This window comes from Orycteropus afer, unplaced genomic scaffold (genome assembly GCF_000298275.1).
Source record: "Orycteropus afer afer isolate SDZICR_OR568_19922 unplaced genomic scaffold, OryAfe1.0 scaffold00003, whole genome shotgun sequence".
Lineage (NCBI taxonomy): Eukaryota > Metazoa > Chordata > Mammalia > Tubulidentata > Orycteropodidae > Orycteropus > Orycteropus afer.
Window position 1 is genome coordinate 16,955,706 of NW_006921590.1, and position 24,814 is coordinate 16,980,519.

At 39.6% G+C, this 24,814-nt stretch overlaps 1 protein-coding gene across 1 annotated transcript in view; it reads left to right on the plus strand.

Moving 5' to 3' along the window:
• The window catches only part of EFHB (EF-hand domain family member B), a 120,930-nt gene that overhangs the window by 87,944 nt on the left and 8,172 nt on the right, over positions 1–24,814 (plus strand). Inside the window, 2 exon segments of the mRNA XM_042780319.1 lie at positions 1,488–1,642; positions 20,696–20,903. Coding sequence (XP_042636253.1) covers positions 1,488–1,642; positions 20,696–20,903 — 363 coding nt within the window.

The following is a 24,814-nucleotide window of genomic DNA, read 5'->3' on the forward strand; positions in this document are numbered from 1 at the left end:
CGGTACTTTCAGCATTCTTCACCAGCACCACAACTCAAAAGCATCAACTCTTCTTCAGTCTTCCTTATTCATTGTCCAGCTCTCACATGCATACCAGGTGATTGGAAATATCATGGCTTGTGTCAGGCGCAGTTGACCCATAACAGCCATCAGAGTTGTAAACTTCTCATACATAATTATTGTCTGCTCTTAGGACCGAATTTTTTTAAAGAGTGTACGTGATTACCCCTAATTTTATAAGTAAGTGATAATTTAGAGGTGTTATGATTCCTTTTGAGGAGTTCTGGTGGTGCAGTAGTTAAAGCATTTGGCTGCTAACCAAAAAGTAGGTGGTTCAAAGCCACCACCCACTCCATGGGAAAAAGATTTGGTAATCTGCTTCTGTGAAGATTTACAGCTTTGGAAACCCTCTGGGGCAATTCCATTCTGCCCTATAGGGTCACTAGCAGTCAGAATTGACTCAGTGGCAGTGGTGAGTTTCTATTAAAATGGTCACTTGAAAGACTTTATGTAAACTGCCTTATACAGAGTAAATGTAAATATTAATTGTCTTGAACCAATGTTACACATTTAATCAATCCCTTCAGTGTATTACATCCAACTCCAGTGTGACCCTGCCCTGAGAAAACTGGGAGGTTCTGATAGAAAAAGAGTAGGTGCAGTCTAGGGGAAAATGAACAAAGGCAGAGGATGTTCTCTGGTGACAGCACCAAATTACCATGCATGAAGCAGCATGGTCAACAGAAGTCTAATGCCTGTCAATATTAATATCTAATGTTTGCCAAAAGGGACCAACAAGAAATGGGATATATAGGCATTGTAGGTGTTTATATTTTCTTTGTGTTGTAAATTATGGAGGTGGAAGCAAGGACCAGGTCTTGGGGATGGAGCCCTTGGATTGGAGATGCATTACCTGAAGGGAGTGTGCGTTAGCACTCTTCATTAAGGGAACTGTGGATGGGGCTGTCCTTAAGTGCTGGTGGTGATATAGAGGGAAGCAGACCTGGAAATGGGAACTTGGTATACAGACTTGAAGGTCAACTGGAAACTCATGTTAGAAGGGAGTAGGTAATTTGAGTCTAATTTTCATAAGGCACACAGAGTGGTCCCAACGTGGAATCAACCCCTGCTTTCAGATCTTCCCCATTGTAGATAAATGCTCCTAAAAGACAGTTAGGCAAAGGCATCACAAGCTTAAGAAATAACTGGACAACTGGATGGGGCTCATGATGTCTCCCAAAACTCATATTTTCAATTTTTTTGTCTTGAGCAGGGAAGTGACATAAAACTGATAATTTTTATCAATTGTTTTATGTGCTTTTTTATACACAAGGATTTTCTGTCATCCTGCACACTAGTGTTACCTAGTTAGATGTGAGTTCTTTTTTCATTGACAGAGATGAACAGGTCTCTCTTTGTTTAGGATGGAAATAATATTGACCAATTTAAAATACAGATCAAAGACTTTTTTTTTTCCCTGTTAATAGGAGTTGGTGATCTCATCCATAATAGACTTCCTGGTGAATATCTTCGAGGCAAGGACAGACAAAGAGCCATGCTTGCTGCAGTTCGACATCACCTGAAGAAAGTTAACTGCCAAAACTTTGACACTTTGCTGGCAGCCTTCAAGCACTATGACAAGGCCAGTAGCAGAGCAGAGCTTTTTGGAATATATATGGGATTACAGATCCCAGTAGTTTGATGCAGATTAAACCCAATGCCATTGAGTGGATTCCAATTCACAAAGACCCTAAAAGACAGAGTAGAATTGCCTCATAGAGTTTCCAAGGCTGTACATCTTGATAGAAGGAGACTACCTTATCCTTCTTCCATGGAGCAGTTGGTGGGTTCAAACTGCTGATCTTTTGGTTAGCAGCCAAATGCTTTAACCACTGTACCACCAGATCTTCTTGTAGATTAGGGTCAGCAAATCCAGCCCACTGTCTGGTTTTATAAAGACAGTTTTACTAGAACATAGCCATGACCATTCATTTGACCTGTTATCTATGGCTGGCAATGTGCTCCAAAGGCAGAGTTGAGTAGTTGCAAAAGAGACTATATGGCCTGCAGAGCTCAAATACTTACTATTTGGCCCTGTACAGAAAAAGTTTTCCAACCTTTGGTGTAGCTCAATGGTTCTCAAAGTGTTTCCTGTACCACTATCGGCATCATTTGGGATCTTGTAAGAAACATAAATCCTAAGGTGCACCCAAACCCAAACCAAACTTGTTTCCACTGAGTCAGTTGTGACTTATGGTGACCCCATGTGTTACAGAGTGGAACTGCTCCATAGGATTTTCTTGGTTGTCATCTTTACAGAAGCAGTTCTTTAGACCTTTCTTTGGGGGAACTGCTGGGCAGTGTTGGAATACCCAATAAGCAAGGTAAGCACAGGCTTACTTGTGCTTACTTACTAATCTCTAAAACAACCCAAACTCACTGCCATCGAGTTGATTCCGACTCATAATGACCCCCTTTGGGTTTCTGAGGCAGTAAATCTTTATGGACTAGATTGTCCAGTCTTACTTCCACAGAGTGGCTGGTGGGTTTGAACCACCAATATTCTGGTTAGCAGTCAAATGCCTTAGACACTATGCTACCAGAGCTCCTTTACTAATCTACAAGGAATAATTTTACAGTTTTTCACCACATTAAAGATTCTGCTTCTAGATAGGCTTCCATCTGTCTCTGTCCCAACACTGTAGCACCTTCATACAGAATCAAACCCTAATTTTAAATTTACAATACCTGACAGGGATGGAGGAGTTCTGGTGGTGTAATGCCTAAGGCATTTGACTGCTAACCAGAAGGCAGGCGGTTCAAACCCACTAGCCACTTCTCAGAAGGAAGGTTGGGCAATCTACTTCCGTAGTGATACCACCTCAGAAACCCGAAGAGGGGTCGCTATGAGTTGGATCCGACTTAATGGCAGTGTTGCATTTTTGCATTTGTGACAGAGATGGAGTACTCAGTAAGCAAGACTTACTTGTGCTTAGTTAGTAATCTGTAGTGAACAGTTTCACATGTTTTCACCACAGATGAAAAACATCACATCTTTGCATTGGCTGTCAGGAATCTCAGAATCATATCTACAAAATGTATCTAATTAGTGAACATGACCTTTCATGTTCATTTGGTGTGCTATTTTATTCTAGGTTTTATCTTTTTTTCTTCCCATCCTTATTTTCTTTTCATGATTTCCTTAAGTTTTTGCCTTAATTATACCTAATTTTCTAGGCAGCAGAACCATTTTAGAATGACCCTAATATAAACAAATACAAACTAATATATAAAAGTGTGATGATGCAACGTACCATCTTGATATTAGAGGAAAAATGGGAGTGTATATCCAGTGTATATCAAAAAGGAAAGAGAAAATATTCCCTTCTCTCTGCCAATGTTGAGCACAGTATGGTAGTTAAAGTTGTCAACTTGACTGGGCCTGGTTGAGTGGCTAGACAGCTGGCATCATTCCCCACGATGAAAGTGGCAACCAGCTCCATGGTGGTATCTTCCAGGAGCAGCTGAGTAGCTGTTTTAGGGATGTAGTCTGCTTCCTGTATATAAGAAGAAGCCTTGGAGTTGATCGCTAGCCTTTTGGCATGCTTGAACCCTGCATGGAGCCAAGTTATTGTTAAACAGCCTGCCATGCCCTGCCAATCTTGGAACTTCATCTGGACTTGAATTAGTGGCCTGCTATGTTGTTTGCTAACATTTTCGGTTCTTTGGTTAGAGGCCTGTGTGCTAATGAATAAAAAGTATTTTAAATATCTTATTTAAATTGGTGTACACAATCATGTAGGAACAAACACGCACAAACCAGTATTCATCTACATTTCTCACAAAATTGTGTTTGCAGAAAGTGTAAGTATTCAATTTGCAGGTGTAGTACTTTATACAAAATATAGTTTTTAATCCTGACCAATTGTTATTTAGGTACAGATAATTTCAAAATGATTTATTGAGATAAAAATATGTTATCTAAAATAAGCTTACATTTTAAATTTTACTCTAATCCAGATATCTTACAAAGATGATATTGGAAGAAATTTACATAGTAGTGACATGAATAAAGGAAGCTACCACAATACATGTTGCTCTGCTTTTTAAAAGCTTTTCATTTTAAATGTAATTATAGGCAAGATGCTTATCTTATTAGCTGATCATCATCTCAGTAAACCACAAGGCATAGTCCTTATGATAAAATTAAATTAAGGAAGGAGGAAATTACTGAGCATTATTTATTGCTGATTTGCCTTTTAATAGTTAACTTTTAATATACACAGTGTAGTGCTTAGTGTCCTTTAAGAAACTTTTGCTCTGAGGGTAATAAGATGTATGTCTTCCTAGTACAACTGTAAGTTAATGTTTAGTTATATTAATATTATATTGTTGGATACTAAGATTAAATGGACAAACAAAACAACCAAATTATGAGTTCCTAAGTTAATATTCTTGGTTTTTAAATAAATTAATTCTATATTTATTGAGCAGTCACTATACATCAAGCAGTATATTGGCTAATGTGCAGACTTTCCTGTTAGGGAATTTACAATCTAGAGAAGGAGTAAATCATAAATCAGGGTAGCAGTAGGTGTACAGGCCTGGCTTAAAAGAGCATATTGTTCAATTTTCAGGAACCTTGCATGCCATTTGACATCACAATGGGAGGTTGAAATTAGCCGATGGAAAAATTTACACCATAAAAAGCAGGTTTCCTCCCCCATCCCTGGAGAAAGCAAGTTGTTGAACACTGACAACACACCACCGGAACAGAGTGAGAGTGAAGTAGTACGACAAAGTCAGAGTCTAACCACTGATTTTGGCTCTTGTCTGCAGAGTATGTAATTCATGACGGATGTTCTTAGCAATGCACACAGCTGATGATTTTTCTCTTTTAATTTTCTTATTAAGCATGTGTAAAATACAGTAATTCCTACTTGCTAAAGGATTATTTTTGTTGCCAATATATAAACATTTTTAACTTAAAAATAGAATAACCTCCTAAAATAAATGTTGCATAATTTTTGCTCTGAGGCAAAGCACTGCCAAGAACTGTGAAGGATCTGAGATTTTACCCTACATGCAACCTAACAAGTTAGTTGGCCACAGTTTTATAAATGCTGGTAGCAGGCACAAGAAAAAAGAATCATGGCAATAGCATTACCCAGAGTCTCAGCATTTGCTCCAGTTCCCCAAGTTCCAATTACATAGGTGACATGATGACAACTAGTGTACACACAGTGAATTCTGTTATAGGAGTGGAATCTTGAGTTTAGGGAACCTGAATCTTTTATAATAGATAGTAAACTGCCTGACCTTTGTCCAGGAGAGAGACATTATCTTTGTTATACTGGAAAGTAAACAAACCTGCCCTTTGCTGAGAGGGAGACAATATATCTCTCAAAGCTTTTCACTATACAAACATCGTGGAAAAGATAGTATAGAATGAAGGCAGCTAGTATCTTTTCTTGCTGGAAATGCAGAAATATGAGAGACTCATGGAAAATGGTCTTCCAAAAATATCCACTCCTTGTTTCTATACCACTTGGCAAATTTTCCTATAAGTATTCCACTTTATTGTTCATACTGATTAATCAGACAGATAAGTCCAGTTTGTTTTGTATAGCATTTCATGAATGCTGCTATCAGTTGCATCTGAAATAGCTTCTTGTTGTTATGTGCCGTCGAGTTGGCCCCAACTCATAGTGACCCCTCCTTGGATTTCTGAGGCAGTATTACTACGGAAGTACATTGCCCAATCTTCCTTCCAAGGAGTTTGAACCACCAGCCTTCTGGTTAGCAGTCAAGTGCCTCAAAATAGCAGTATGAGTCAAATCTGAAGAACTGACCTTAACCATGACTTCCAGGGGCCTAGGCCCGATAAGCTGAAAAAGTTCCATCTATATCATCAGGTTTCTGTATTTAACTTTCTACTTGGCCTAAGGCATTAAAGCAGATGTAGATTATTATTGATTGCACAGACTCCAAGTTGGCCTGCAAGGAAGAAGTCTAGGGCAATTCTATCATCTATAACAACTTTAGCCAGTGAGGTGATGCTGATCTGAATACCCTCCTGGGTCAAGGTAGTGTTCTGGAAAAACTTTGTATCACTTTTTCCACTGTAGCAATAAATGCATGCAGAATGCACACAAATGAGTCACTATCTATCCTTTGAGCTCCCTAGAGTAACAAGGAATAACTTTATATGGGAGAGATCTCCACAGTTGTCTGAGGAGTACAGGATCTATTGCTGTTTTCTTAAACTTTTTAATTTTTTTCTTTTTTTTTTACATTTTCTACATATAAAATTTAGTAACTGATTACATTTTGAGTTATGCAGCCATTTTCACCCTCCTTTTCTAAGCTGTTCCTCCTTTATTAACATAAACTCAATGCCCTCTACAGTTCCTATCTAATCTTTTGAGTTGCTGTAGCCACTTTGATCTCATATAGATAATTCTTAAAAGAGTATAATGCTCAAGGCAGACTTTTTTTTTCTCCTTACTAGATAGGCTAAACTTCTGCTTGGTTTTAAGGAGGCTTCAGGGGATATTTTTGGTTTAAGATTTAAAGATTATCTTAGAGCAATAGTTTCAGGGGTTCACCCACATTCCATGCCTCCAAAAAATCTACAGTCCATGGGAATTTGAAATTCTGTTTTACTTTTCTCCCTCTTGATTAGGAGTTTTCTATGGAATCTTTGCCAAAATGTTCAGCCAAGCACCATCTAGTCCTTCTGGTCTCATTACAAAGGAAGCAGTTGTTCATGGAGGCAATTAGCCAATTACCCAACATTCCATATCTGCCTCCTATTCCTGACTCTCCTTCCTCTGTTGTTCCAGGTGATTACAGACCAATCATTGTGCCTTTGATGGCTGCTTGCAAGATTTTAATGAACTAGGGGATAGAATAGAAGCATTAAACACATTATTAGGCTAGTTAACTGAGATATACCATGAAACTAAGACTCTCATCCTCCAAACCAAGGAATCATATCCCATGAGGTATTTGATTGTACATAAGCAACCTCCAAAGCAACTGTGTTTTTTTTTTTTTTTTTTTTAATATATCTATCACACAACTTTTGCCAACTAAACTTTTACAGGTGTACAACTTATTGACAGCAATTGTAATATTTGTCTGTGCAATCCTACCCTAAATCAATATAATTTGTCCATCATTAGTAGCCCTTCTTTTCCCCCTTCCTCTGATCTCTATATTTGTCTTTTCTTGTCTTTTTATGTAATTGAGGCCACACAATATTTTTCCTTTTGTGATTTTTCTATTTTGCTCAGCATAATGTCTTCAAGCTCCATCCATACTGTAGCATGTATCAAGACATCATTTGTCCTACAGGCTGAGTAGAAACAACCTAAGTGCTATTCAGTGGATGAATAGATAAACAAACTATAATACATACACACAATGTAAAGCTACACAAAGTTAATAATAACAATGCATCTGCAAAACACCGTATAGCATGGATGAACCTAGAGGACATTATATGGAGTAAAATTAGTCAATCATTATAGGACAAATACTGTATTTGTAGAAGGTCAAGAAAAGGTTTACACACAGAGAAAGGAACATACTTTGGAGGTTACACCAGGATGGGAGGCTAAGGGGGGTAAATCACTAACTAGAAAGTAGATGCGTATTATGTTGGGTAAAGGGAATGGCAATAAACAATAAAGGGAGATCAGCACAAAATGACCAAGGCAAAGGAACACTGGGAGAAATACAATAGTGAAAGGCAACAAAGGTAAATACTATTACATACACAATCCTGCAGTAAGAGTAATAGCAATAATCTATGAAAGGATAAGGAGCTCTGGTAGCATAGTGCCTAAGGCACTTGACTGCTAACTAGAAGGCTGGTGGTTCAAACCCACCAGCCACTCCTTGGAAGGAAGATGGGGCAATCTACTTCCATAGTGATAGTGCCTTGGAAACCCAAGGAGGGGTCGCTATGAGTTTAGTCCAACTCAATGGCACATAACAACAGCAACAACATGAAAGGATACATAGACACTCAAGCTGAGCAGAGGTGGGATGGTAAATGAGACTACACCCACAAATATATAGTTTTGACAGAGGATAGATCTACTTATGTATTTACATGTGCTAGAAATGTATTCATGAATAAAGGAGGAAAAAAATGTTCAGAAGCAAAGAGGTCACTTTGAGGACTAAGGTGAGCCTGACCCAAGCCATAGTATTTTCAATTGCTTCATATGCATTCAAAAGCTGGACAATGAATAAAGAAGACTGAGGAAGAATTGATGCATTTGAGTTATGGTGTTGGTGAAGAATATTGAATATACCATGAGCTGTCAGAAGAACAACAAATCTGGAGAAGTACATCCAGAATGCTCCTTAGAAGTGGAGATGTACTTTTGACATGATATTATGAGGGACTGGTCCCTGGAGAAGGACATTAAGCTTGGCAAAGTAGAAGGTCAATGAAAAGAGGAAGACCCTCAATGAGGTGGATTGACACATGGTTATGACATTGGGCTCAAACATAGCAACAGTTGTGAGGATGACATATAACTGGGCAGTGTTTCATTCTTTTGTTGTGTTTACTATGAGGCATAACTGACTCCATAGTACCTAACAACAACCACAACAATTACCCAGTAGTTTGTAAGTAAGATTTTATTCAGTTTCCATGTGTTCAATTTTTTTCCTTGTTTTTTTTTTCTTTTTGTTATTGATTTCTAGTTTTATAGTGTTATGATTGGAGAAAATGCTTTGTTGTTTTTCAATATTTTGAACTTACTGAGGTTTGCTTTGTGGCCTAAAATATGGTTGGTCTACTCTGGAGAATGATCCATATGCTTTGGAGAAGAATGTGTAGTGTGCTGCTGTTGGGTAGTGTGTTCTGTATATCTCTATGAGGTAAAAGTTGGTTGATTATGTTATTTAGATCTTCTGTATGTTTGTTGAGTTTCTCCTAGTTGTTTTGTCTATCATCAAAAGTGCTGTGTTAAAGTCTCCTACTATTATCATAGAACTGTTTATTATTCTTTTCAATTCTGTTAGTTTGTTTTATGTATTTTGGAGTTCCATCATCAGATGCTTAGGTATTTAATATGTGTGGTGGTTAAGTTTGTGTGTCAACTTGGCTAGGTCTGGTTGAGTGGCTGGGCAGCTGGATGTAGTATTCCCCATGATGAGACTGGTAATCAACTTCATGGCGGAATCTACTATGAGCAGCTGAGTAGCTGCCTTCGGGTATGTGGTCTACTTCTCATATATAAGAAACAGCTTTGAGAATGGTCAGAACAATATGGTTATGTCCTTTTGGTTGACTGACCCTTTAATCATTATCAATGCCCTTTCTTCTATCTTACAATGGATTTTGACTTAAAGTCTGTTTTATCAGAGATTATTATTGCCACTCCTGCTCTTTTGATTACTTACTTACTTTTGGTTAAGGTGTGTCTCTTGGAGGTGGCATATTGATGGGCTTTTTTTTTTTTTTTTTCCAAATCCGTTCTGCGTCTCTCTGTCTCTTGACTTGTGCATTTAATCCATTTACATTCAGTGTGATTATCCATAGGTATGAATTTACTGCTGCCAATTTGTTTTGCTCTTATTTTTGTGTGGCTTTAATAGTGTCTTTGTTCTCCTTAATTTTCTGGGCTGAGTTATTTTTGTTTGTAGATTTTCTTTTCATTTCCTTCATGGTTGTTGATTTTGTGTTTGCTGAGTAGTTGGATTTTCTTCTTCATTATATTGGTAAGTAGATTTATTCATTTTACTTGTGGTTACTCTAAAATTTACCTTTATTTTCCTAAGTTTGTAAGCAAGCTATTATATCTTGAGTTTGCCTTGAGTTCCTTTTGATAAGGAAGTTCTATAACTAACATTTATTCCCCATTTTTTTGTTTTGAAGTTGTTGTCATTTACAGATTGAGACTTCTGGTTCTGTTTCAGCTTTGCAGCTTTATTTTGCATTTGAGAATTATTTATCTGAATTGGTATCTGGGTGATGCTGTCATTTGGCTTCATCTCAGGTTATTGTCTTTTGTCCTTTGTTCTTTGTCTTAAGGACTCATTTTAATATTTCTTGTAAGGTTAATGTGGTTTTTATAAATTCTCTGAATTTCTGTTAATCTGTGAAAGTCCTTGTTTCTTCATTGTATTTGAAAGACAGTTTTGCTGGATATATGATTCTTGGTTAGCAATTATTTTCTTTCAGGGGTTTGTAGAAGTTATCCCATTGCCTTCTTGCCTGTATGGTTCTGCTAGATAATTATAGTTAATCTTATCGGTGCCACTTTGTATGTGATATTTCATTTTTTTTTTTTTTTGAGCTCCTCTCAGAATTTTTTCTTTGTTGTTAGTTTTGGAAAGTTTGTTTAGGATATGTGTTGGTTACTTTATTTTGGGGTCTATCTTGTGTGGGATTCATTGTGCTTTTTGGGTGGAGACCTCATCTTTCATGATATTATGGAAGTTTTTGCCAATAAATCTTCTACAGTTCTCTGTGTTCTTTTGTTTGTTTTTCTCCTCCTGTTGGAATTTCAATTACACATAAATTGTTCCTCTTGATAGTGTCCCACATAACTCTTAGGATTTCTTCATTCTTTTTTTCTGATTGTTTCTCAGATAAATTACTATCAAGGGATCTGTCCTCTATTTCTCTGATTCATCTTTCAATTGATTCAATTTTACTTTTATATCCTTCTATCGAGTTCTCGATTCCTTATATTTTGTTATTAATCCTGTGGATTTCTAGTAGTTGTTTTTGCATCATTTCTAATTGTCTATTTTGTCATTTCATTCTTTTACTGTTTTCCTGAATAATTCTAGGATTTTGTCTATGTTTTCATTTATCTCTTTGAAGATCCTATATATAAGTCTTATTAAAGCTTTTGTCAGGTGATTCTATTACCATTTCTTCTTTGGGAGGGTTTTCTGTCTCATTTTTTTGCTCGATATTTGAGCCATGTTATCCTGTTTCTTCATATGATTTGCTATTGTCTGCTGTTTCTGAGGCAGTAAGGTGCTAATTTATTTAAGGGAAGATAAATTGCAGGAACTGTTTTGGTTTGGGATTTGTGCTGTTGCAGCTGGTGGACATTAGATGAGTGCACTAGGATATCATCATTTGGCAGAGGTGTAGCTAGAATCTGTCAGGATGTGAGTGATATTGCTGTTGACATGGGGCTATCTGACTGGTCACCTGGGTGTGGGTGCAGGAGGCATTCTTGCTGGTTGCTGAGTTGGATGCTGTGTGTGTGTACCTCTGGTTGCCAGGTGATCAGGGTGAGGGTGCATGGATCATTGGTCCCCAGGTTGGGGGCATGGGAAGTCATGCCACCAATCATAAGGTAAGGAAGGTAGCACAGAGGTTGTTGGAGTGAGTGAGTGAGTGAGCATGAGTGTTCAGTCTCAGGTCTGTTGGTACATGAGTGCTTGCCACAGAACACCTGCAGGCATGGCTGCTTGGGTATGGGTGTATGTTTCTGGTGACAGATCTGATGGCAAGGGAATGCATGCAATGCAGATCACCAGGTGGTGGAGGAGGGGGTTCCTTGCTGATCACCAGGAATGTGGTCAGGGAGGGGGTGAGTGTTCTCCCAGTCTCTAACATGGGTTCCAGGATACACCCTGCTGAGTGCAGCTGGAGATCAAGACCTGACCCGGACCAAATGCAAGGAGAGGGGTGCTATCCAGAGTCCAATCAGGTGGGGGATCTGTAGCCTGCTAATCCAGAGATCCTCCACTCAGTCAGCAGCACATGGCCAAGTGCTCATGGACTGCTGGTGGTGAGTAGTTCTGTCCCTATTTTCTTGTTCACTCCCTGCTTTATTGTTACCTGGGTCCCTAATATTCTCTGCATTCCTGCACTTTCCCTTCTTAGATCTAGTTCATTTTCTGCTCACCTTACTTTGTTCCGGGTTTACCTGCACAGTTTCTCTGTCTCCTATTGGTGATTCTGTGAAGTTGTTTTCCTATATTACTGACCTGGGAATACTACTTGCTTTTTTATCAGGACGGCTATACTGTGCCTGGCTGGTTGGTAGGGTGCTTACAGTCCATAAGTCTCCTTGTTCACTGTTTCCATTCAGGTTTTCCTTCCCTTTGGTATTCACTCTAATTCTTTTTCCTTCCATTTGCTGTCCCAATTGCCCAGATTGTCATCTGTACCTGTTTTGCTTGGTTTCTCAGTTCTTTGCTTCAGGGTGATGGTAAGGTGTGTGTAAGCTGCCAACTTGGGCCATGTCCCTTGGACCAACTTTTGTCGGAAGTCATGTATTAGAAATGTGGTATCCTTTACTTTGTGCTCTGCTTATAATGGTGGGTATGCTGCCATGTCTGGTATGATGGTATGTCCAGGCAACAATACTGGCAATCTGGATGATTCTAGCTCCATCAGCAACTTCATTCAGTCTATCTCATCAGGGAGTGGAACTTAACATGGGAATCTTCATGAATGAATTAGATGGTTCAGTCAGTAGATATTTGTTTCCACAGTTTGTCGACCCCAAAAAGAGTGTCTTTAATCAAGTGGAAAACCAATCAGTAAAAATATAACAAAGTTCATCAAGGGGAGTTCTGGCCAAAGCCAGGAGAATGTCCACTGAGTGGAATGATTATGTCCATTTTCTGGTTCTTCATAGTTTGTGCTGAGGCTGAACAGCCATACCAGTCCAGTGGAGATCACTCAGTTTCATCAGTGAACCAGAAATTTAGGGGAATCCTCTGTTAATTGAAGGTCCCACTGAGACTTTGCTTCAGGTGACAGGGTGGGAGATAAGGTTTTCTTCAAAGGGATCACTGCCATTTTTTCATGTAAACCTGAACTGTCACTGACATCAGGCTGGCTGTGTTCTTGAATATTCCATTTCCATTTGAAAAATGAAGCTTTTTAGTTAGGCCTTTTCCATCCTGTTAGTCATTGAGTCCAAGTTGACCCACTCCAAAATGATTATCAGCTTAGAGAGTCACAAGGTCTTTATGGGTCAGGCATTCAATTACAGCAAGAGCTTAATAACAAGCTAATAGCTGTTTTTGAAAAGTGTGAACCTAGTAACCATGTTAGGGAGGCAATTAGCCCAAAACTGCAAGGTTCACCTCCAAGTGGAGCCTCTCTTTTACAGAGGCTCTAATTCATCTCTTACAGAGGCTCAAAATCATCACTCACAGAAGGGTCATTAGGGTTGTGAGGCCCCAAAGGTACTCTACATGTGGCTTTCCCCAGTTGGATAATTATCTCTGGCAGTTATGAGCATTTGAAATACAGGCATGTAACACATCTGTACCAATTACCATTCAGCAGTGTAAGCCACAGTAATAGTATATTGTTAGCTTTCCTTCCCAAGTAAAACCTTGTCCAGACCCTATTAGTTGAATCCATACATCCCCTCCCCAGTAAAGGATTGAGTAGGATAGTGACTTTGACAACCTACATCCAACAAAGCCATAAATATTTTGTGTCCCATCCTTCCTTGGACAGATGCATGTGGCTTTTGATCCCCTTTGGGGAAAAGGAGACTCATCTCATACCTAATCATGTTTCCATTAAAGCAACAGAGGTCAGGTATAGATGGTGGGAGGAATCAAAGGTGCAGGTAGAGACAGTGGCTCTGTGCCAGTAAGAAATAAATACTTGAGTGTTGAGAGCTGCATGCTGATCAACCAAACAAACTGCCAATGCTTTCAGTCCACATAAAGACCTATAAGGTAATCATTATCGACATAATCTATTTCATTTTGAGGACCTCTTGATTTAACAATCACAGTTCACACTGCTATTTAGCTGGGGCTGTGGAGTTTTTTGCTTGACTTGGGCTTGCTGCAGAGACTTTTATAAAGGAGTCTACCTTAATCCAGTGCATTTGATGCTTCATTGTCAAGAAAATATCTTTAACTTTTCACCTGGTTTCAAGGGTTAAACAACTTCTCCAGGGCTATATACTGCAAGAATTATCTAAAATTCTTTGAGATGATTTCTTACTTTCCAATGAGTTTGAGTTTTTGAGTGGATCACCTTCATAAACACTTTAAATCCAAATCTGGGCAGTAGGACATGAACGTAAGTCACCGATTCATGTCTTAGGGAAATCTCTGTGAGAGGACCAAAGCTTCCTTGTAGCAGCTAGAACTCATTGCAAAAAATTCAGACTTTTACTGTCATTTTCAAATAGATAAAGGGTAGCTTGATAGACTGTGAAGTCCCTGGGTTGTGTAAATAGTTAAAGTGCTCAACTGCTAATGAAAAGTTTGGAGTTTTAGGTCTGCCCAGAGGTACCTTGTAAGAAAGGCCTAGTGATCTACTTGTGAATAAGCAGCCATTAAAACCCGTATGGATCAAAAGGGGGGAAATGTAGAACAGAATTTTAAATTATAATGGACTCCAGACTTTCTGAAGCCATGAAAGCTAGATGAACTCCTGAAACTACTGCTCTGAGATAATCTTTAAATCTTAAGTCAAAATATTCCTTTAAGTCTTCTTAAAAGCAAACAATAGTTTTGCTTAACTAGTAAAGAACATCTGCCATGAGCATTATATTCTTTCAAGATGTATCTATATGGGATCAAATTGACAACAGCAACTTAAAAGATTAGTTGGAAAACTTAAGGGGCAGTGAGTTGATCTTGATGGGGGAGGAAGAACTTAGAAAAAGGAGAGTGAGAATGGTTGCATAACTCTAAGAATGTAACCAATGTCACTGAATTGTACATGTAGATACTATTAAATTGGTGTATATTTGGTATGTATATTCTCCATAACAACAACAAGAAAAAAATAAATATTTTTTTTTAAAAAAGAAAACTCTATAGAGCACAGTTCTATTCTGAAACACATGGAATCATCATGAGTTGGAGTCGACTCTGGCAACTGCAGGAGGGGCTGAGCAGTCAAATGTCCCAGCTGTTGTCATTCATCTTTATTAAGCATTATGTGTGCTTCCCCTCATCTTCCATGTGAATCAGCCAGTGTTTCTGCCCGTGTTATTGTTATTGTTAGGTGCTGTTGAGTCAGCTCTGACTCAGAGCAACCCTGTGTACAACAGAATGCAACACTGCCCAGTTCTGCATCAGTCTCACAATCCTTGCTATACCTGAACCTATCATTGCAACCTCTGTCAATCCATCTTCCTGAGGACCTTCTCCTTTTTTGCTGACCCTCTACTTTACTAAACATGATATCCATCTCCAGGGAATGGTCCCTTCTGACAACATAACCAAAGTAGGTCAGACAAAGTTTGGCTATTCTCACTTCCAAGGAGCACTCCGGCTGTTCTTCGTTCAGGACAGACCTGCTACTTCTTTTGGCAGTCCATGGGACATTGAGCATTCCTCACCAACACCACAACTCAAAAGCATCAACTCTTCTTCTGTCTTCCTTACTCATTGTCCAGCTCTCACATGCATATGAGGTGATTGAAAATACCATGGGTACACTTTAGTCTTCAAAGACACAAGTCTTCAGCACTTTAATAAGGTCTTTTGCCACAGATTTTCTTAGTGCAGTATGTTGATTTCTCGACTGCTGTTTCTATTGGTATTGATTGTGGAACCAAGTAATATGAAATCTTTGACAACTTCAATCTTATCTCTGTTTATCATGATGGTGCTTATTGTGAGGATTTTCATTTTCTTTATGTTGAGTGTAATCCATACTGCAGAATCAGCCTTTAACATTCATCACTAAGTGCTTTCAGTAATATTCACTTTCACCAAGCAAGTATGTGTCATCTGCATATCGCAGGTTGTTAGTGAGCCTTCCTCCTATCCTGATACCACATTCTTCTTCATATAATCTAGCTTCTCAGATTATTTGCTCAATTTACAGACTGAAAAAGTGTGGTGAAAGGATACAACCCTGAGGTACTCCTTTCCTGATTTTAAATCATACAGTAACCCCCTTGTTCTGTTCAAACAGCAGCCTCCTTTTCTATGTACAGGTTCCTCATGAGCACACTTAAGTTTTCTGGAATTCCCATTCTTCTCAATGTTATCCATACTTTGTTATGATCCACACAGTTAAATGCTTTTGCATATTCAATAGAACACAAGTAAACATCTTTCTGGTTTTCTTAGCTTTCAGCCAAGATCCATCTGACATCAGCAATGTCCATGGCCTCTTGTTCTATGTCCTCTTCTGAATCCAGCTTTCATTTCTAAAAGTTCCCTGTCAACATACTGCTGCAACTGTTTTTGAATTTTCAGCAGGATTTTACTTGCATGTGCTGTTAATGACACTGTTTGATAATTTCCACATTCTGTTGGATCACTTTTCTTTGGAATGGGTACAAATATGGATTTCTTGTAGTCAGTTGGCCAGGTAGCTGTCTTCCAGATTTCTTGGCATAGATAAGTAAGCACCTCCAGCGTGGTATCTGTTAAAACATCTCAGTGGGTATTGTGTCAATTCCTGGAACCTTGTTTTTCACCAGTCCCTTCAGTGCAGCTTTGAGTTCTTCCTTCAATACCACTGGTTCTTGATCATATACCATCTCCTGAAATGGATGAACATCGACCAATTCTTTTTGGTTCAGTGACTCTGTGTATTCTCTCCATCTTCTTTTGATGTTTCCTGCATCAGTCAATATTTTGCGCATAGAATCTTTCAATATTGCAACTCGAGGCTTGAATTTTTTTTTTTTTCCAGTTCTTTCAGCTTGAGAAATGTTGAGCATGTTCTTTCCTTTTGGTTCTCTAACTCCAGGTCTTTGCACATTTCATTATAATAATTGACTTTGTCTTCTTGAACTGCTTTTTGAAATCTTCTGTTCAGCTCTTTTATCTTGTCATTTCTTCCATTTACTTTAGCTACTCTGCATTCAATGGCAAGTTTCAGAGTCTCTTCTGACACCCATTTTGGTCTTTTCTTCCTTTCCTGTCTTTGCAGTGACGTTTTGCTTTTTTCATGTATGATGTTCTTGATGTCATCCCACAACTCATATGGTTTTCAGTCATTGGTCTTCAATGCATCAAATCTACTCTTTAGATGGTCTCTAAATTCAGGTGGGATATAATTGAGGTCATATTTTGGCTCTTGTGGACTTGTCTTAATTGTCTTCAGATTCAGCTTTAACTTGCATGTGAGCAATTGATGTCCTGTTCCACAATCACCTACTGGCCTTGTTTTGGCAGAAAATATTGAGTTTCTCCATTGCTTCTTTCCTCAGATACAGTTGATATGATTTCTGTGTATTCCATCTGGTGAAGTCCATGTGTATAGCCACTGTTTATGTTGTTGAAGAAAGGTATTTGCAATGAATAAGTCATTGGTCTTGCAAAATTTTGTCATCTGATCTCTGGCCATATTTTCCAACTACTGGTGATTCTTCTTTGTTTCCAACTTTTGCATTTCAGTCACCAGTAATAATGAACACATCTTGATCACATGTTTGGTGAATTTTAGACTGCAGAAGTTGGTAAAAATCTTCGATTTCCTCATCTTTGGCTTTGGCAGTTTCTGCGTAAATTTGAATAACAGTAGTATTAACTGGTCTTCCTTGTAGGCGTATGAATATTATCCTATCACTGACAACATTGTACTTCAGGATAAATCTTGAAACATTTTTTTGTGACAATGAATGCTCCATTATTCCCCTCAATTTGTCATTCCTGGCATAGTAGATCATATGGTTGTCTGATGGTGAATGGCCAAAACCAGACCATTTCAATTCACCAATGCCTAGGATATTGATCTTTATGTGTTTGACCACTTCCAATTTTCTTACATTCATACTTTGTACATTCCATGTTCTGATTATTAATGGATGTTTGCAGCTGTTTCTTTCCATTTTGAGTTGTGCCACATCAGCAAATGAAGGTCCTGAAGGCTTACTCCATCCACATCATTAAGATTGACCCTACTCTGAGGAGGCAGCTCTTCCCCAGGTATATTTTGAATGCCTCCTGACCTAAGGGGCTCATCTTCCAGCACTATATGGGACAATGTTTCAGGCTATGCAGAGTTTCTGGTTACCTAGTGCCGCTCTGACAGGAATATACCACAAATGGGATGGCCTTGACAAACAGGAGTTTATTCATAATATTTGGAGGCTTTAAGTCCAAGTTCAAAGTGCCAGGCTCTAGGGGCTGGGTGAAAGCCCCTCAACCTTGGGGTCCAGCTCTGCTTCCTGCTCCTGGCCCACTGAAGCTAGAGGCATTTCTTCACACAGACAGCTGCTGGCTGCTGAGGCTGAGAAGCCCTGAGGTTGACAAGTCAAAAAGCACAGTCCTGATGTTACCAAACCACACGGCAGACCATTCACTTAAGTCCATTGTAAGTCCCGAGGTCGGCAGAGCATAGCAGGCTGCTGAACAATGACACAGCTACATGAAGGGTCCAAGCATGCCATAGGCTAGAGACCATTCTCAAAGCTTCTCCTTATATACAGGAAGCAGACCACACACCCAAAGGCAGCTACTCAGCTGCTCCCAGTAGATTCCACCATGGAGTTGATTACCAGTCTCATCATGGGGAATACTACATCCAGCTGCCCAGCTACTCAACCAGGCCCAGCCAAGTTGACATACAAACATAATCATCACACAGAGGTTTCCAGTAATACATCAAACAGTATTTCACCGCTATTCATAAAGTTTTCACTGGCTTATTCTTTGAGAAGTGGATGGCCCCTTCCTTCTTCCTAGTATGTCTTACTTTGGAAGCTCTGCTGAAAGCTGTCCACCATGGGTGACCCTGCTGGTGTTTGCAATATTGGTGGCATAGCCTCCAGCCTCACAGCTACACACAAGCCACCACAGTACAACAAACTGACAGTACAGTATGGTATGTTGTTGTTGTTATTTGCCATCGAGTCGGCCCCGACTCCTAGCGACCCCTCCTTGGGTTTCCGAGGCAGTTATCACTACGGAAGTAGGATTGCCCAACCTTCTTTCCGAGGAGTGGCTGGTGGGTTTGAACCGCCAGTCTCCTGGTTAGTAGTCAAGTGCCTTAGGCACTATGCTACCAGAGCTCCACAGTATGGTATAGTAGTCACTAATTTCCCTCCTATCAAGCTCAGTGTAAGTTCTCCTGTGTTTAATTGTTGTTTGAAACTTTTTCCCTCCTCCCATTCCCAGTGTGATTCTTAGTGCTAATTGTTACAATGGGGGCTGACCATCAATTTGGTGAACAAATGCCCTTCATCTGAGGAAGTATTAGCAAAAACTGGGGCATCTTTCATCAGGGAGTTATCTTTGAATCATGGCTTTCAACAAGTTTATTCTGGTTTGGGACCCCCCCCCCCAAATTTGCATTTCTACCCCAGATATACTGAATTAGAACCTACATTTTTAACATGATCCCCAGGTAGTTGTTATAGGTCCTCAGGTGATTCTTATATATATGAGGATATTGCTAGGATGTAGATTCTGATTTAATAGATATTTAGGGTGGAATGCAAATTCTCAAGAGGGGGTCAAACTGGTATGAAACTGTTCAAAAGCCTACTTTGAGCTCTGGTGGTGTAGTGGAAAAGGCATTTGGCTGTTAACCAGAAGGTCAGCAGTTCAAACCCACCAGCCACTCCACAGAAAGAAGATGGGGTGATCTATTTCTGTAAAGATTTAGAGCCTCTGAAACTTAGTGGGTGTCGCTATGAGTCAGGAATCCACTCAATGGCAGTGAGTTGGGGTTTTTTGTTTTGGCCCAGTACTTGGTCCTCAGCTGCCTCCTCCGTTTCTCCACATTAACAAGCATTGATGTGGAGGACCATTTATTTCCCCCTTGAAACATCAAGGGTGGTAAAATCTTTGTAAGGGTGGAAAACTGTAGAGAGCTATCAGAAGTACACAACACTGATCAAATGAAATGCCAAATACAAATCATACCTATTCTATGACAACATGAATAGCATGTTTGTTCTGGCTACCTAGTGCTGCTCTGACAAGAATATACCACAAATGAGAAGGCTTAAACAAACAGGAGTTTATTCTTACAATTTGGAGGCTTTAAGTCCAAGTTCAAAGTACCAGGCCCTAGGGGCTGGGTGAAAGCCCCTCAACTTTGGAGTCCCATTCTGCCTCCTGCTCCCAGCCCACTGGAGCTAGAGGCATTTCTTCACTCAGACAGCTGCTGGCTGCTGAGACTGAGAAACCCTAAGGTTGACAAGTCAAAAGGCACAGTCCTAATGTTACCAAACCACATGGCAGGCCATTAACTTAAGTCCATTGTAAGTCCCAAGGTCAGCAGAGCATGGCAGGCTGCTGAGCAACGACACAGCTATATGCAGGGTCCAAGCATGCCATAGGCTAGACACCATTCTCAAAGCTTCTCCTTATATACAGGAAGCAGACCACATACCCAAAGGCAGCTACTCAGTTGCTCCCAGTAGATTCCACCATGGAGTTGATTACCAGTCTCATCATGGGGAATAAATACTACATCCAGCTGCCCAGACGCTCAATCAGGCCTAGCCAAGTTGACATACAAACATAACCATCACAATGATTAAAAAAAGATTAAAATAGAATGAACAAAGTTCTGGAGCCACACCATATTTTATTGGGGGCTTGAAATTACTGTACATGCACAGTACAGTACAGTACATGCAATTAGTACTAATTGTGCTTAATATTTGACTCCTTTTATGTAAAAATTGAGACAAATTCTTTGAATTTATGTAATAGACCTGTTTCTTTTTTCTTAACTAAAAGATGTTACATACTCTGCTCTTGGAGACTAATCCTTTTTGTATTTCATGTCTAACAGAAAGGAGATGGGATGATAGATAAAGCTGAGCTGCAGGAAGCTTGTGACCAGGTCAACCTGCATTTGGATGAAACGCTCCTGGACCAGCTATTTGACTACTGTGATGTGGATAAAGATGGCATGATTAACTACCTAGAATTTGCAAATTTTCTTAACTGGAAAGACAAAATACCACTTAAAGAATATGAAGAGAGGGTAATTATTAAAGGTATTTATGTTTTGAAGATTTGCTGTATTCTTAAATGAACTTTCATATCATATCTTTAGGAGTTCAACTTTGTTAACTTTTTATTATATGAAAAGAAAAAATACATATATACATACATATGCATATATATCTATATATGGTTAATAATACAGGAAGAGAATATGTAAACATGAAAATATTGAACTCAAAGGTAAAGATTATGGTGTTTATCCTTTTTTTATAAACTTGAAATGATCAGTCAAATTTTGTTTTATCAAATTCTATTTTATCATTGATTTCTCTTTGAGACAATATTTAATAAAATACGTGTACAAGTATTTGCCACTTTGCATCCACCATACGTTCTGTGAAATAATATGTTATGTGACTTGGACCTTGTGCAACACCATATTATATACAGGAGACAGACATGCAGAACAGTCACCTGGTGGGACTGAGTGTCTATGGACACAGCCACAGGGAAGGACTGTGTGAAAACTCTGGCTCCACCACAGCTGATCTTGCATGGTGACGCTTGGTCTCAAAGACCTGGCCCACCTGCCTGCCCCCACTGAGCACACTAGCTATCCAATTGGCCACCTCTGGGTCCACCACCACCAGCTTCCTTCCCTTCCTCCCTCCCTGCCTGCCTTCCCTGCCTCAGTGGGCTTTAAGCTCTTCTAGTCTTGCTGGCAAGGAGTTCTGGCAGTGTAGTGGTTAAGTCATTTTGGCTGCTAACCAAAAGGCTGGTGGTTTCAACTCATCCACCTGCTCTTCAGAAGAAAGATGAAGCAGTTTACTTCCTTCAAGATTTATGGTCATGGAAACCCAATGGGGGTCGCGATGCTTCTGAATGGCAGCAAGCGAGCCCCACTTAACCATTTCTCTGCATTGTCCTCCTTCCCTAGCTGCCTTTCTTGTTCCTCCTACCACCACTACAGGAGGAGCTGCTTAGGGTACACCACCAAAGTGGGAAAGAGGCCTTAGCAGGGTATCCCCCTCAGCTCTGGTGTTGTCTGCATGGTCCTTGTCTGAGGCAGGCATGGTGGGACAGGTGGACTCAGGACCTGAGAGTAGTGAGAGACTGATCAGGTCTCCACACTTAGCAAAGTACTTCTATGTCCTGTTCTCCCATCAGGATTGTTGAACTCTTTTATTACCTTTGGGAACACAGATATATATATATGGTTGGACGTTGTCTGAATGGGCATTTAGCTTCACATACCTGTTTTATTTTAAACAGGTAAAATCACAGGGAACATACCATTTTTATTTGACTTCCTAAAATTTAACTTTCAAATTTTTATGGAATGAAGAGATACTTTTATGGTTTCTGTAAACTTCATTTTCAGTTCTTTCATGCTGATGTATTAAGATATAGGAAACCATTTCCTTAATCTTTGAAATTTAGGTTGTTTCCAGATGTATTTAAAGTCATGTGGGTAATACTGCGATTATCATTTCTAAAAGTTTTGTTTCTTATTCTGTCTCATTTCTTATGAATGCTATTATTGTCCTAGAAGTACCTTCTATATTTTCATTTTGCTTTTCTAAATGATTACACTACTTTGTAGTTTTAACAGCCAAAACTATGAGAGGATTTACCTTGCCACCATTGAGAAATACTTCAAACATTCTTGCTAATTTATCTGTATAGAATGATACCTCAAGTTTGCTTTTATCATATCTTGATTGTTAGATAGGATTAACTTTTTAAAAAAATTATTTACATTTTTATTTCCTCTTAGCACATGTTTCTTCTAAAAGATGAAGATATTACTGTTTTAATTTTTTTCTTTTTTTCTGAGTCATGTCTTTCTGAAATTCTAAGACCAAATTTTGGTCCTTGTGGATGACATAAGCCCTTACCCAGAGCTCCTAGGATGGCCTTTCTATTCTAGCCACTAGATAGGCAGCATAATCTTCTCTATCTATATTGCTTTCTACAGAAAACAACTTTATCCTAGCTCTCTCAGAAATAAAGAGGGTTACAGAATATTTTCACCATTGGCATAATGCATGAAGAAAGGGAGGGAAGCAAGAGTCCATTTACAAACCAGATAGTTCTTCAAATTGTTCCTGGTTTTTCAGTTCAATTTCATCAGCTAGTGAGAATCTTCATCTCCAATTTTAGGCTAGAGCCTATATACTCTTGGCCAGTGGGTCAGAATAGGTCCAGAAATGTTTGCCAGAAAGTATCTTATATCAGATTCTATTTCACTCTTGATTTCTGGTGGAAAAGGAGTAGATATGCTAAGATAGTGGTTTTCAAACAATTTTCTGAAGAAATGTTTTTCACATTTTGTCCAAATTTCTGCCATTTTCAAGCGAAGTTGGAGTATTTGGCATACTGGGCCTGCTTGCATTGGTGGTGACAATTGGCAGGAGCTGAATGGGTGTGTGTGTATGTGTGCATGCTTTAGAGAGGCAGGTCTTTTCTGGTTTGCCACAATCCCTGCCCCTCTCTGATACCAGCATTACTTACCTTTGCAACTCTTGCTTGGCCTTCCACAGAACCAGGCCTTTGAATAGTTTCCAAACAGTTCATTCATGGCTGATAGAAACAAGGACAGAGTACATGCTGCATAGCAACCCATAGGAACCGATTGTTTTGCATGTGGGATTTTGACCTGAGCAAGGAGCTCTGGTGGTGTAGTAGTTAAGGCATCTGGCTGTTACAAAAGTTTCGTTGTTCAAACCCACCAGCTGCTCTGTGGGAGAAAAATAAGACAGCCTGCTCCATAAAGATTTACAGCCTTGGAAACCCAATGGGGGTTGCTATGAGTCAGAATTAACTGGATGGCAATGAATGAGGAAAAAGTCAGCAGTGCCCTGCTCAAAGATGGTGGCCGAGTGGGCCCTGACACACATTCAAAGCAGCACAGTTGGGGCCACTCCGTATTTGAATGGGGCACTGCTATTTCCTGTTGTTGTTGTTGTTGTTATTTGCCATCGAGTCGGCCCCGACTCATAGCGACCCCTCCTTGGGTTTCCGAGGCAGTATCACTACGGAAGTAGGATTGCCCAACCTTCCTTCCGAGGAGTGGCTATTTCCTACACAGGTCGAAATCCAAGGAGCAAGAGATTTGGTTGCTATGCAATGAGTACACTGCCTTTGTTTCTTGGGCTGTGACTGAGCTGTTTGGAACTGGTTCCAAGTACAGCCAGAAACTGGAGTTCTTCTAGAGACGGAAATACCATATCACCCTCTAGTGGTATAAATGGAGTTACTGGTCTCGAGATGTCTTGGGCATTTACTGCTAAATCTAGGAATTGACTCAGTAAAGCAAATCTTCAAGAAAGGAACAAAATCCACGGCCATCAAGTTGATTCTGACTGATTACAACCCTATAGGACAGGGTAGAACTTCCCCATAGGGTTTCCAAGGCTGTAAATCTTTATGGAAGCAGGCTGCCTCATCTTTTTCCTGCCAGGCAGCTGGTGATTTTGAACAGCCAACCATTTTGTTAGCGGCCAAATGCTTTAACCACTGCATCACTAGAGCTCCTTGAAAGAGGGGACAGAATCTAACAATTTCAGTCCTACCTGAGGATTTTCTTTCATATATTGGTGTGTAGGAGGTTTAGTTACATAATCAATCCCTGAGTTCACTTTGAATTCTCATTGTCTCTCCATATGTGACAACACCATGTTCAAGTGTGCATGGAATTTGGCAACAACTTCAAATATGTCTTGTCATCTCTTTCCCTAGAGCACTGTCCCAGGAACAACTCCGAGTTTCCTATAGTTCACCAAGCTAAATGTGAAATGAACTCTAATTTAAAAAAAAAGGGGGGGAGAGGGAAGAACACCTTGTTGTTGTTGTTGTTATGTGCTGTCGAGTCACCCCCAACTCATAGCGACCCCTCCTTGGGTTTCTGAGGCAGTATCACTACGGAAGTAGGATTGCCCAACCTTCCTTCCGAGGAGTG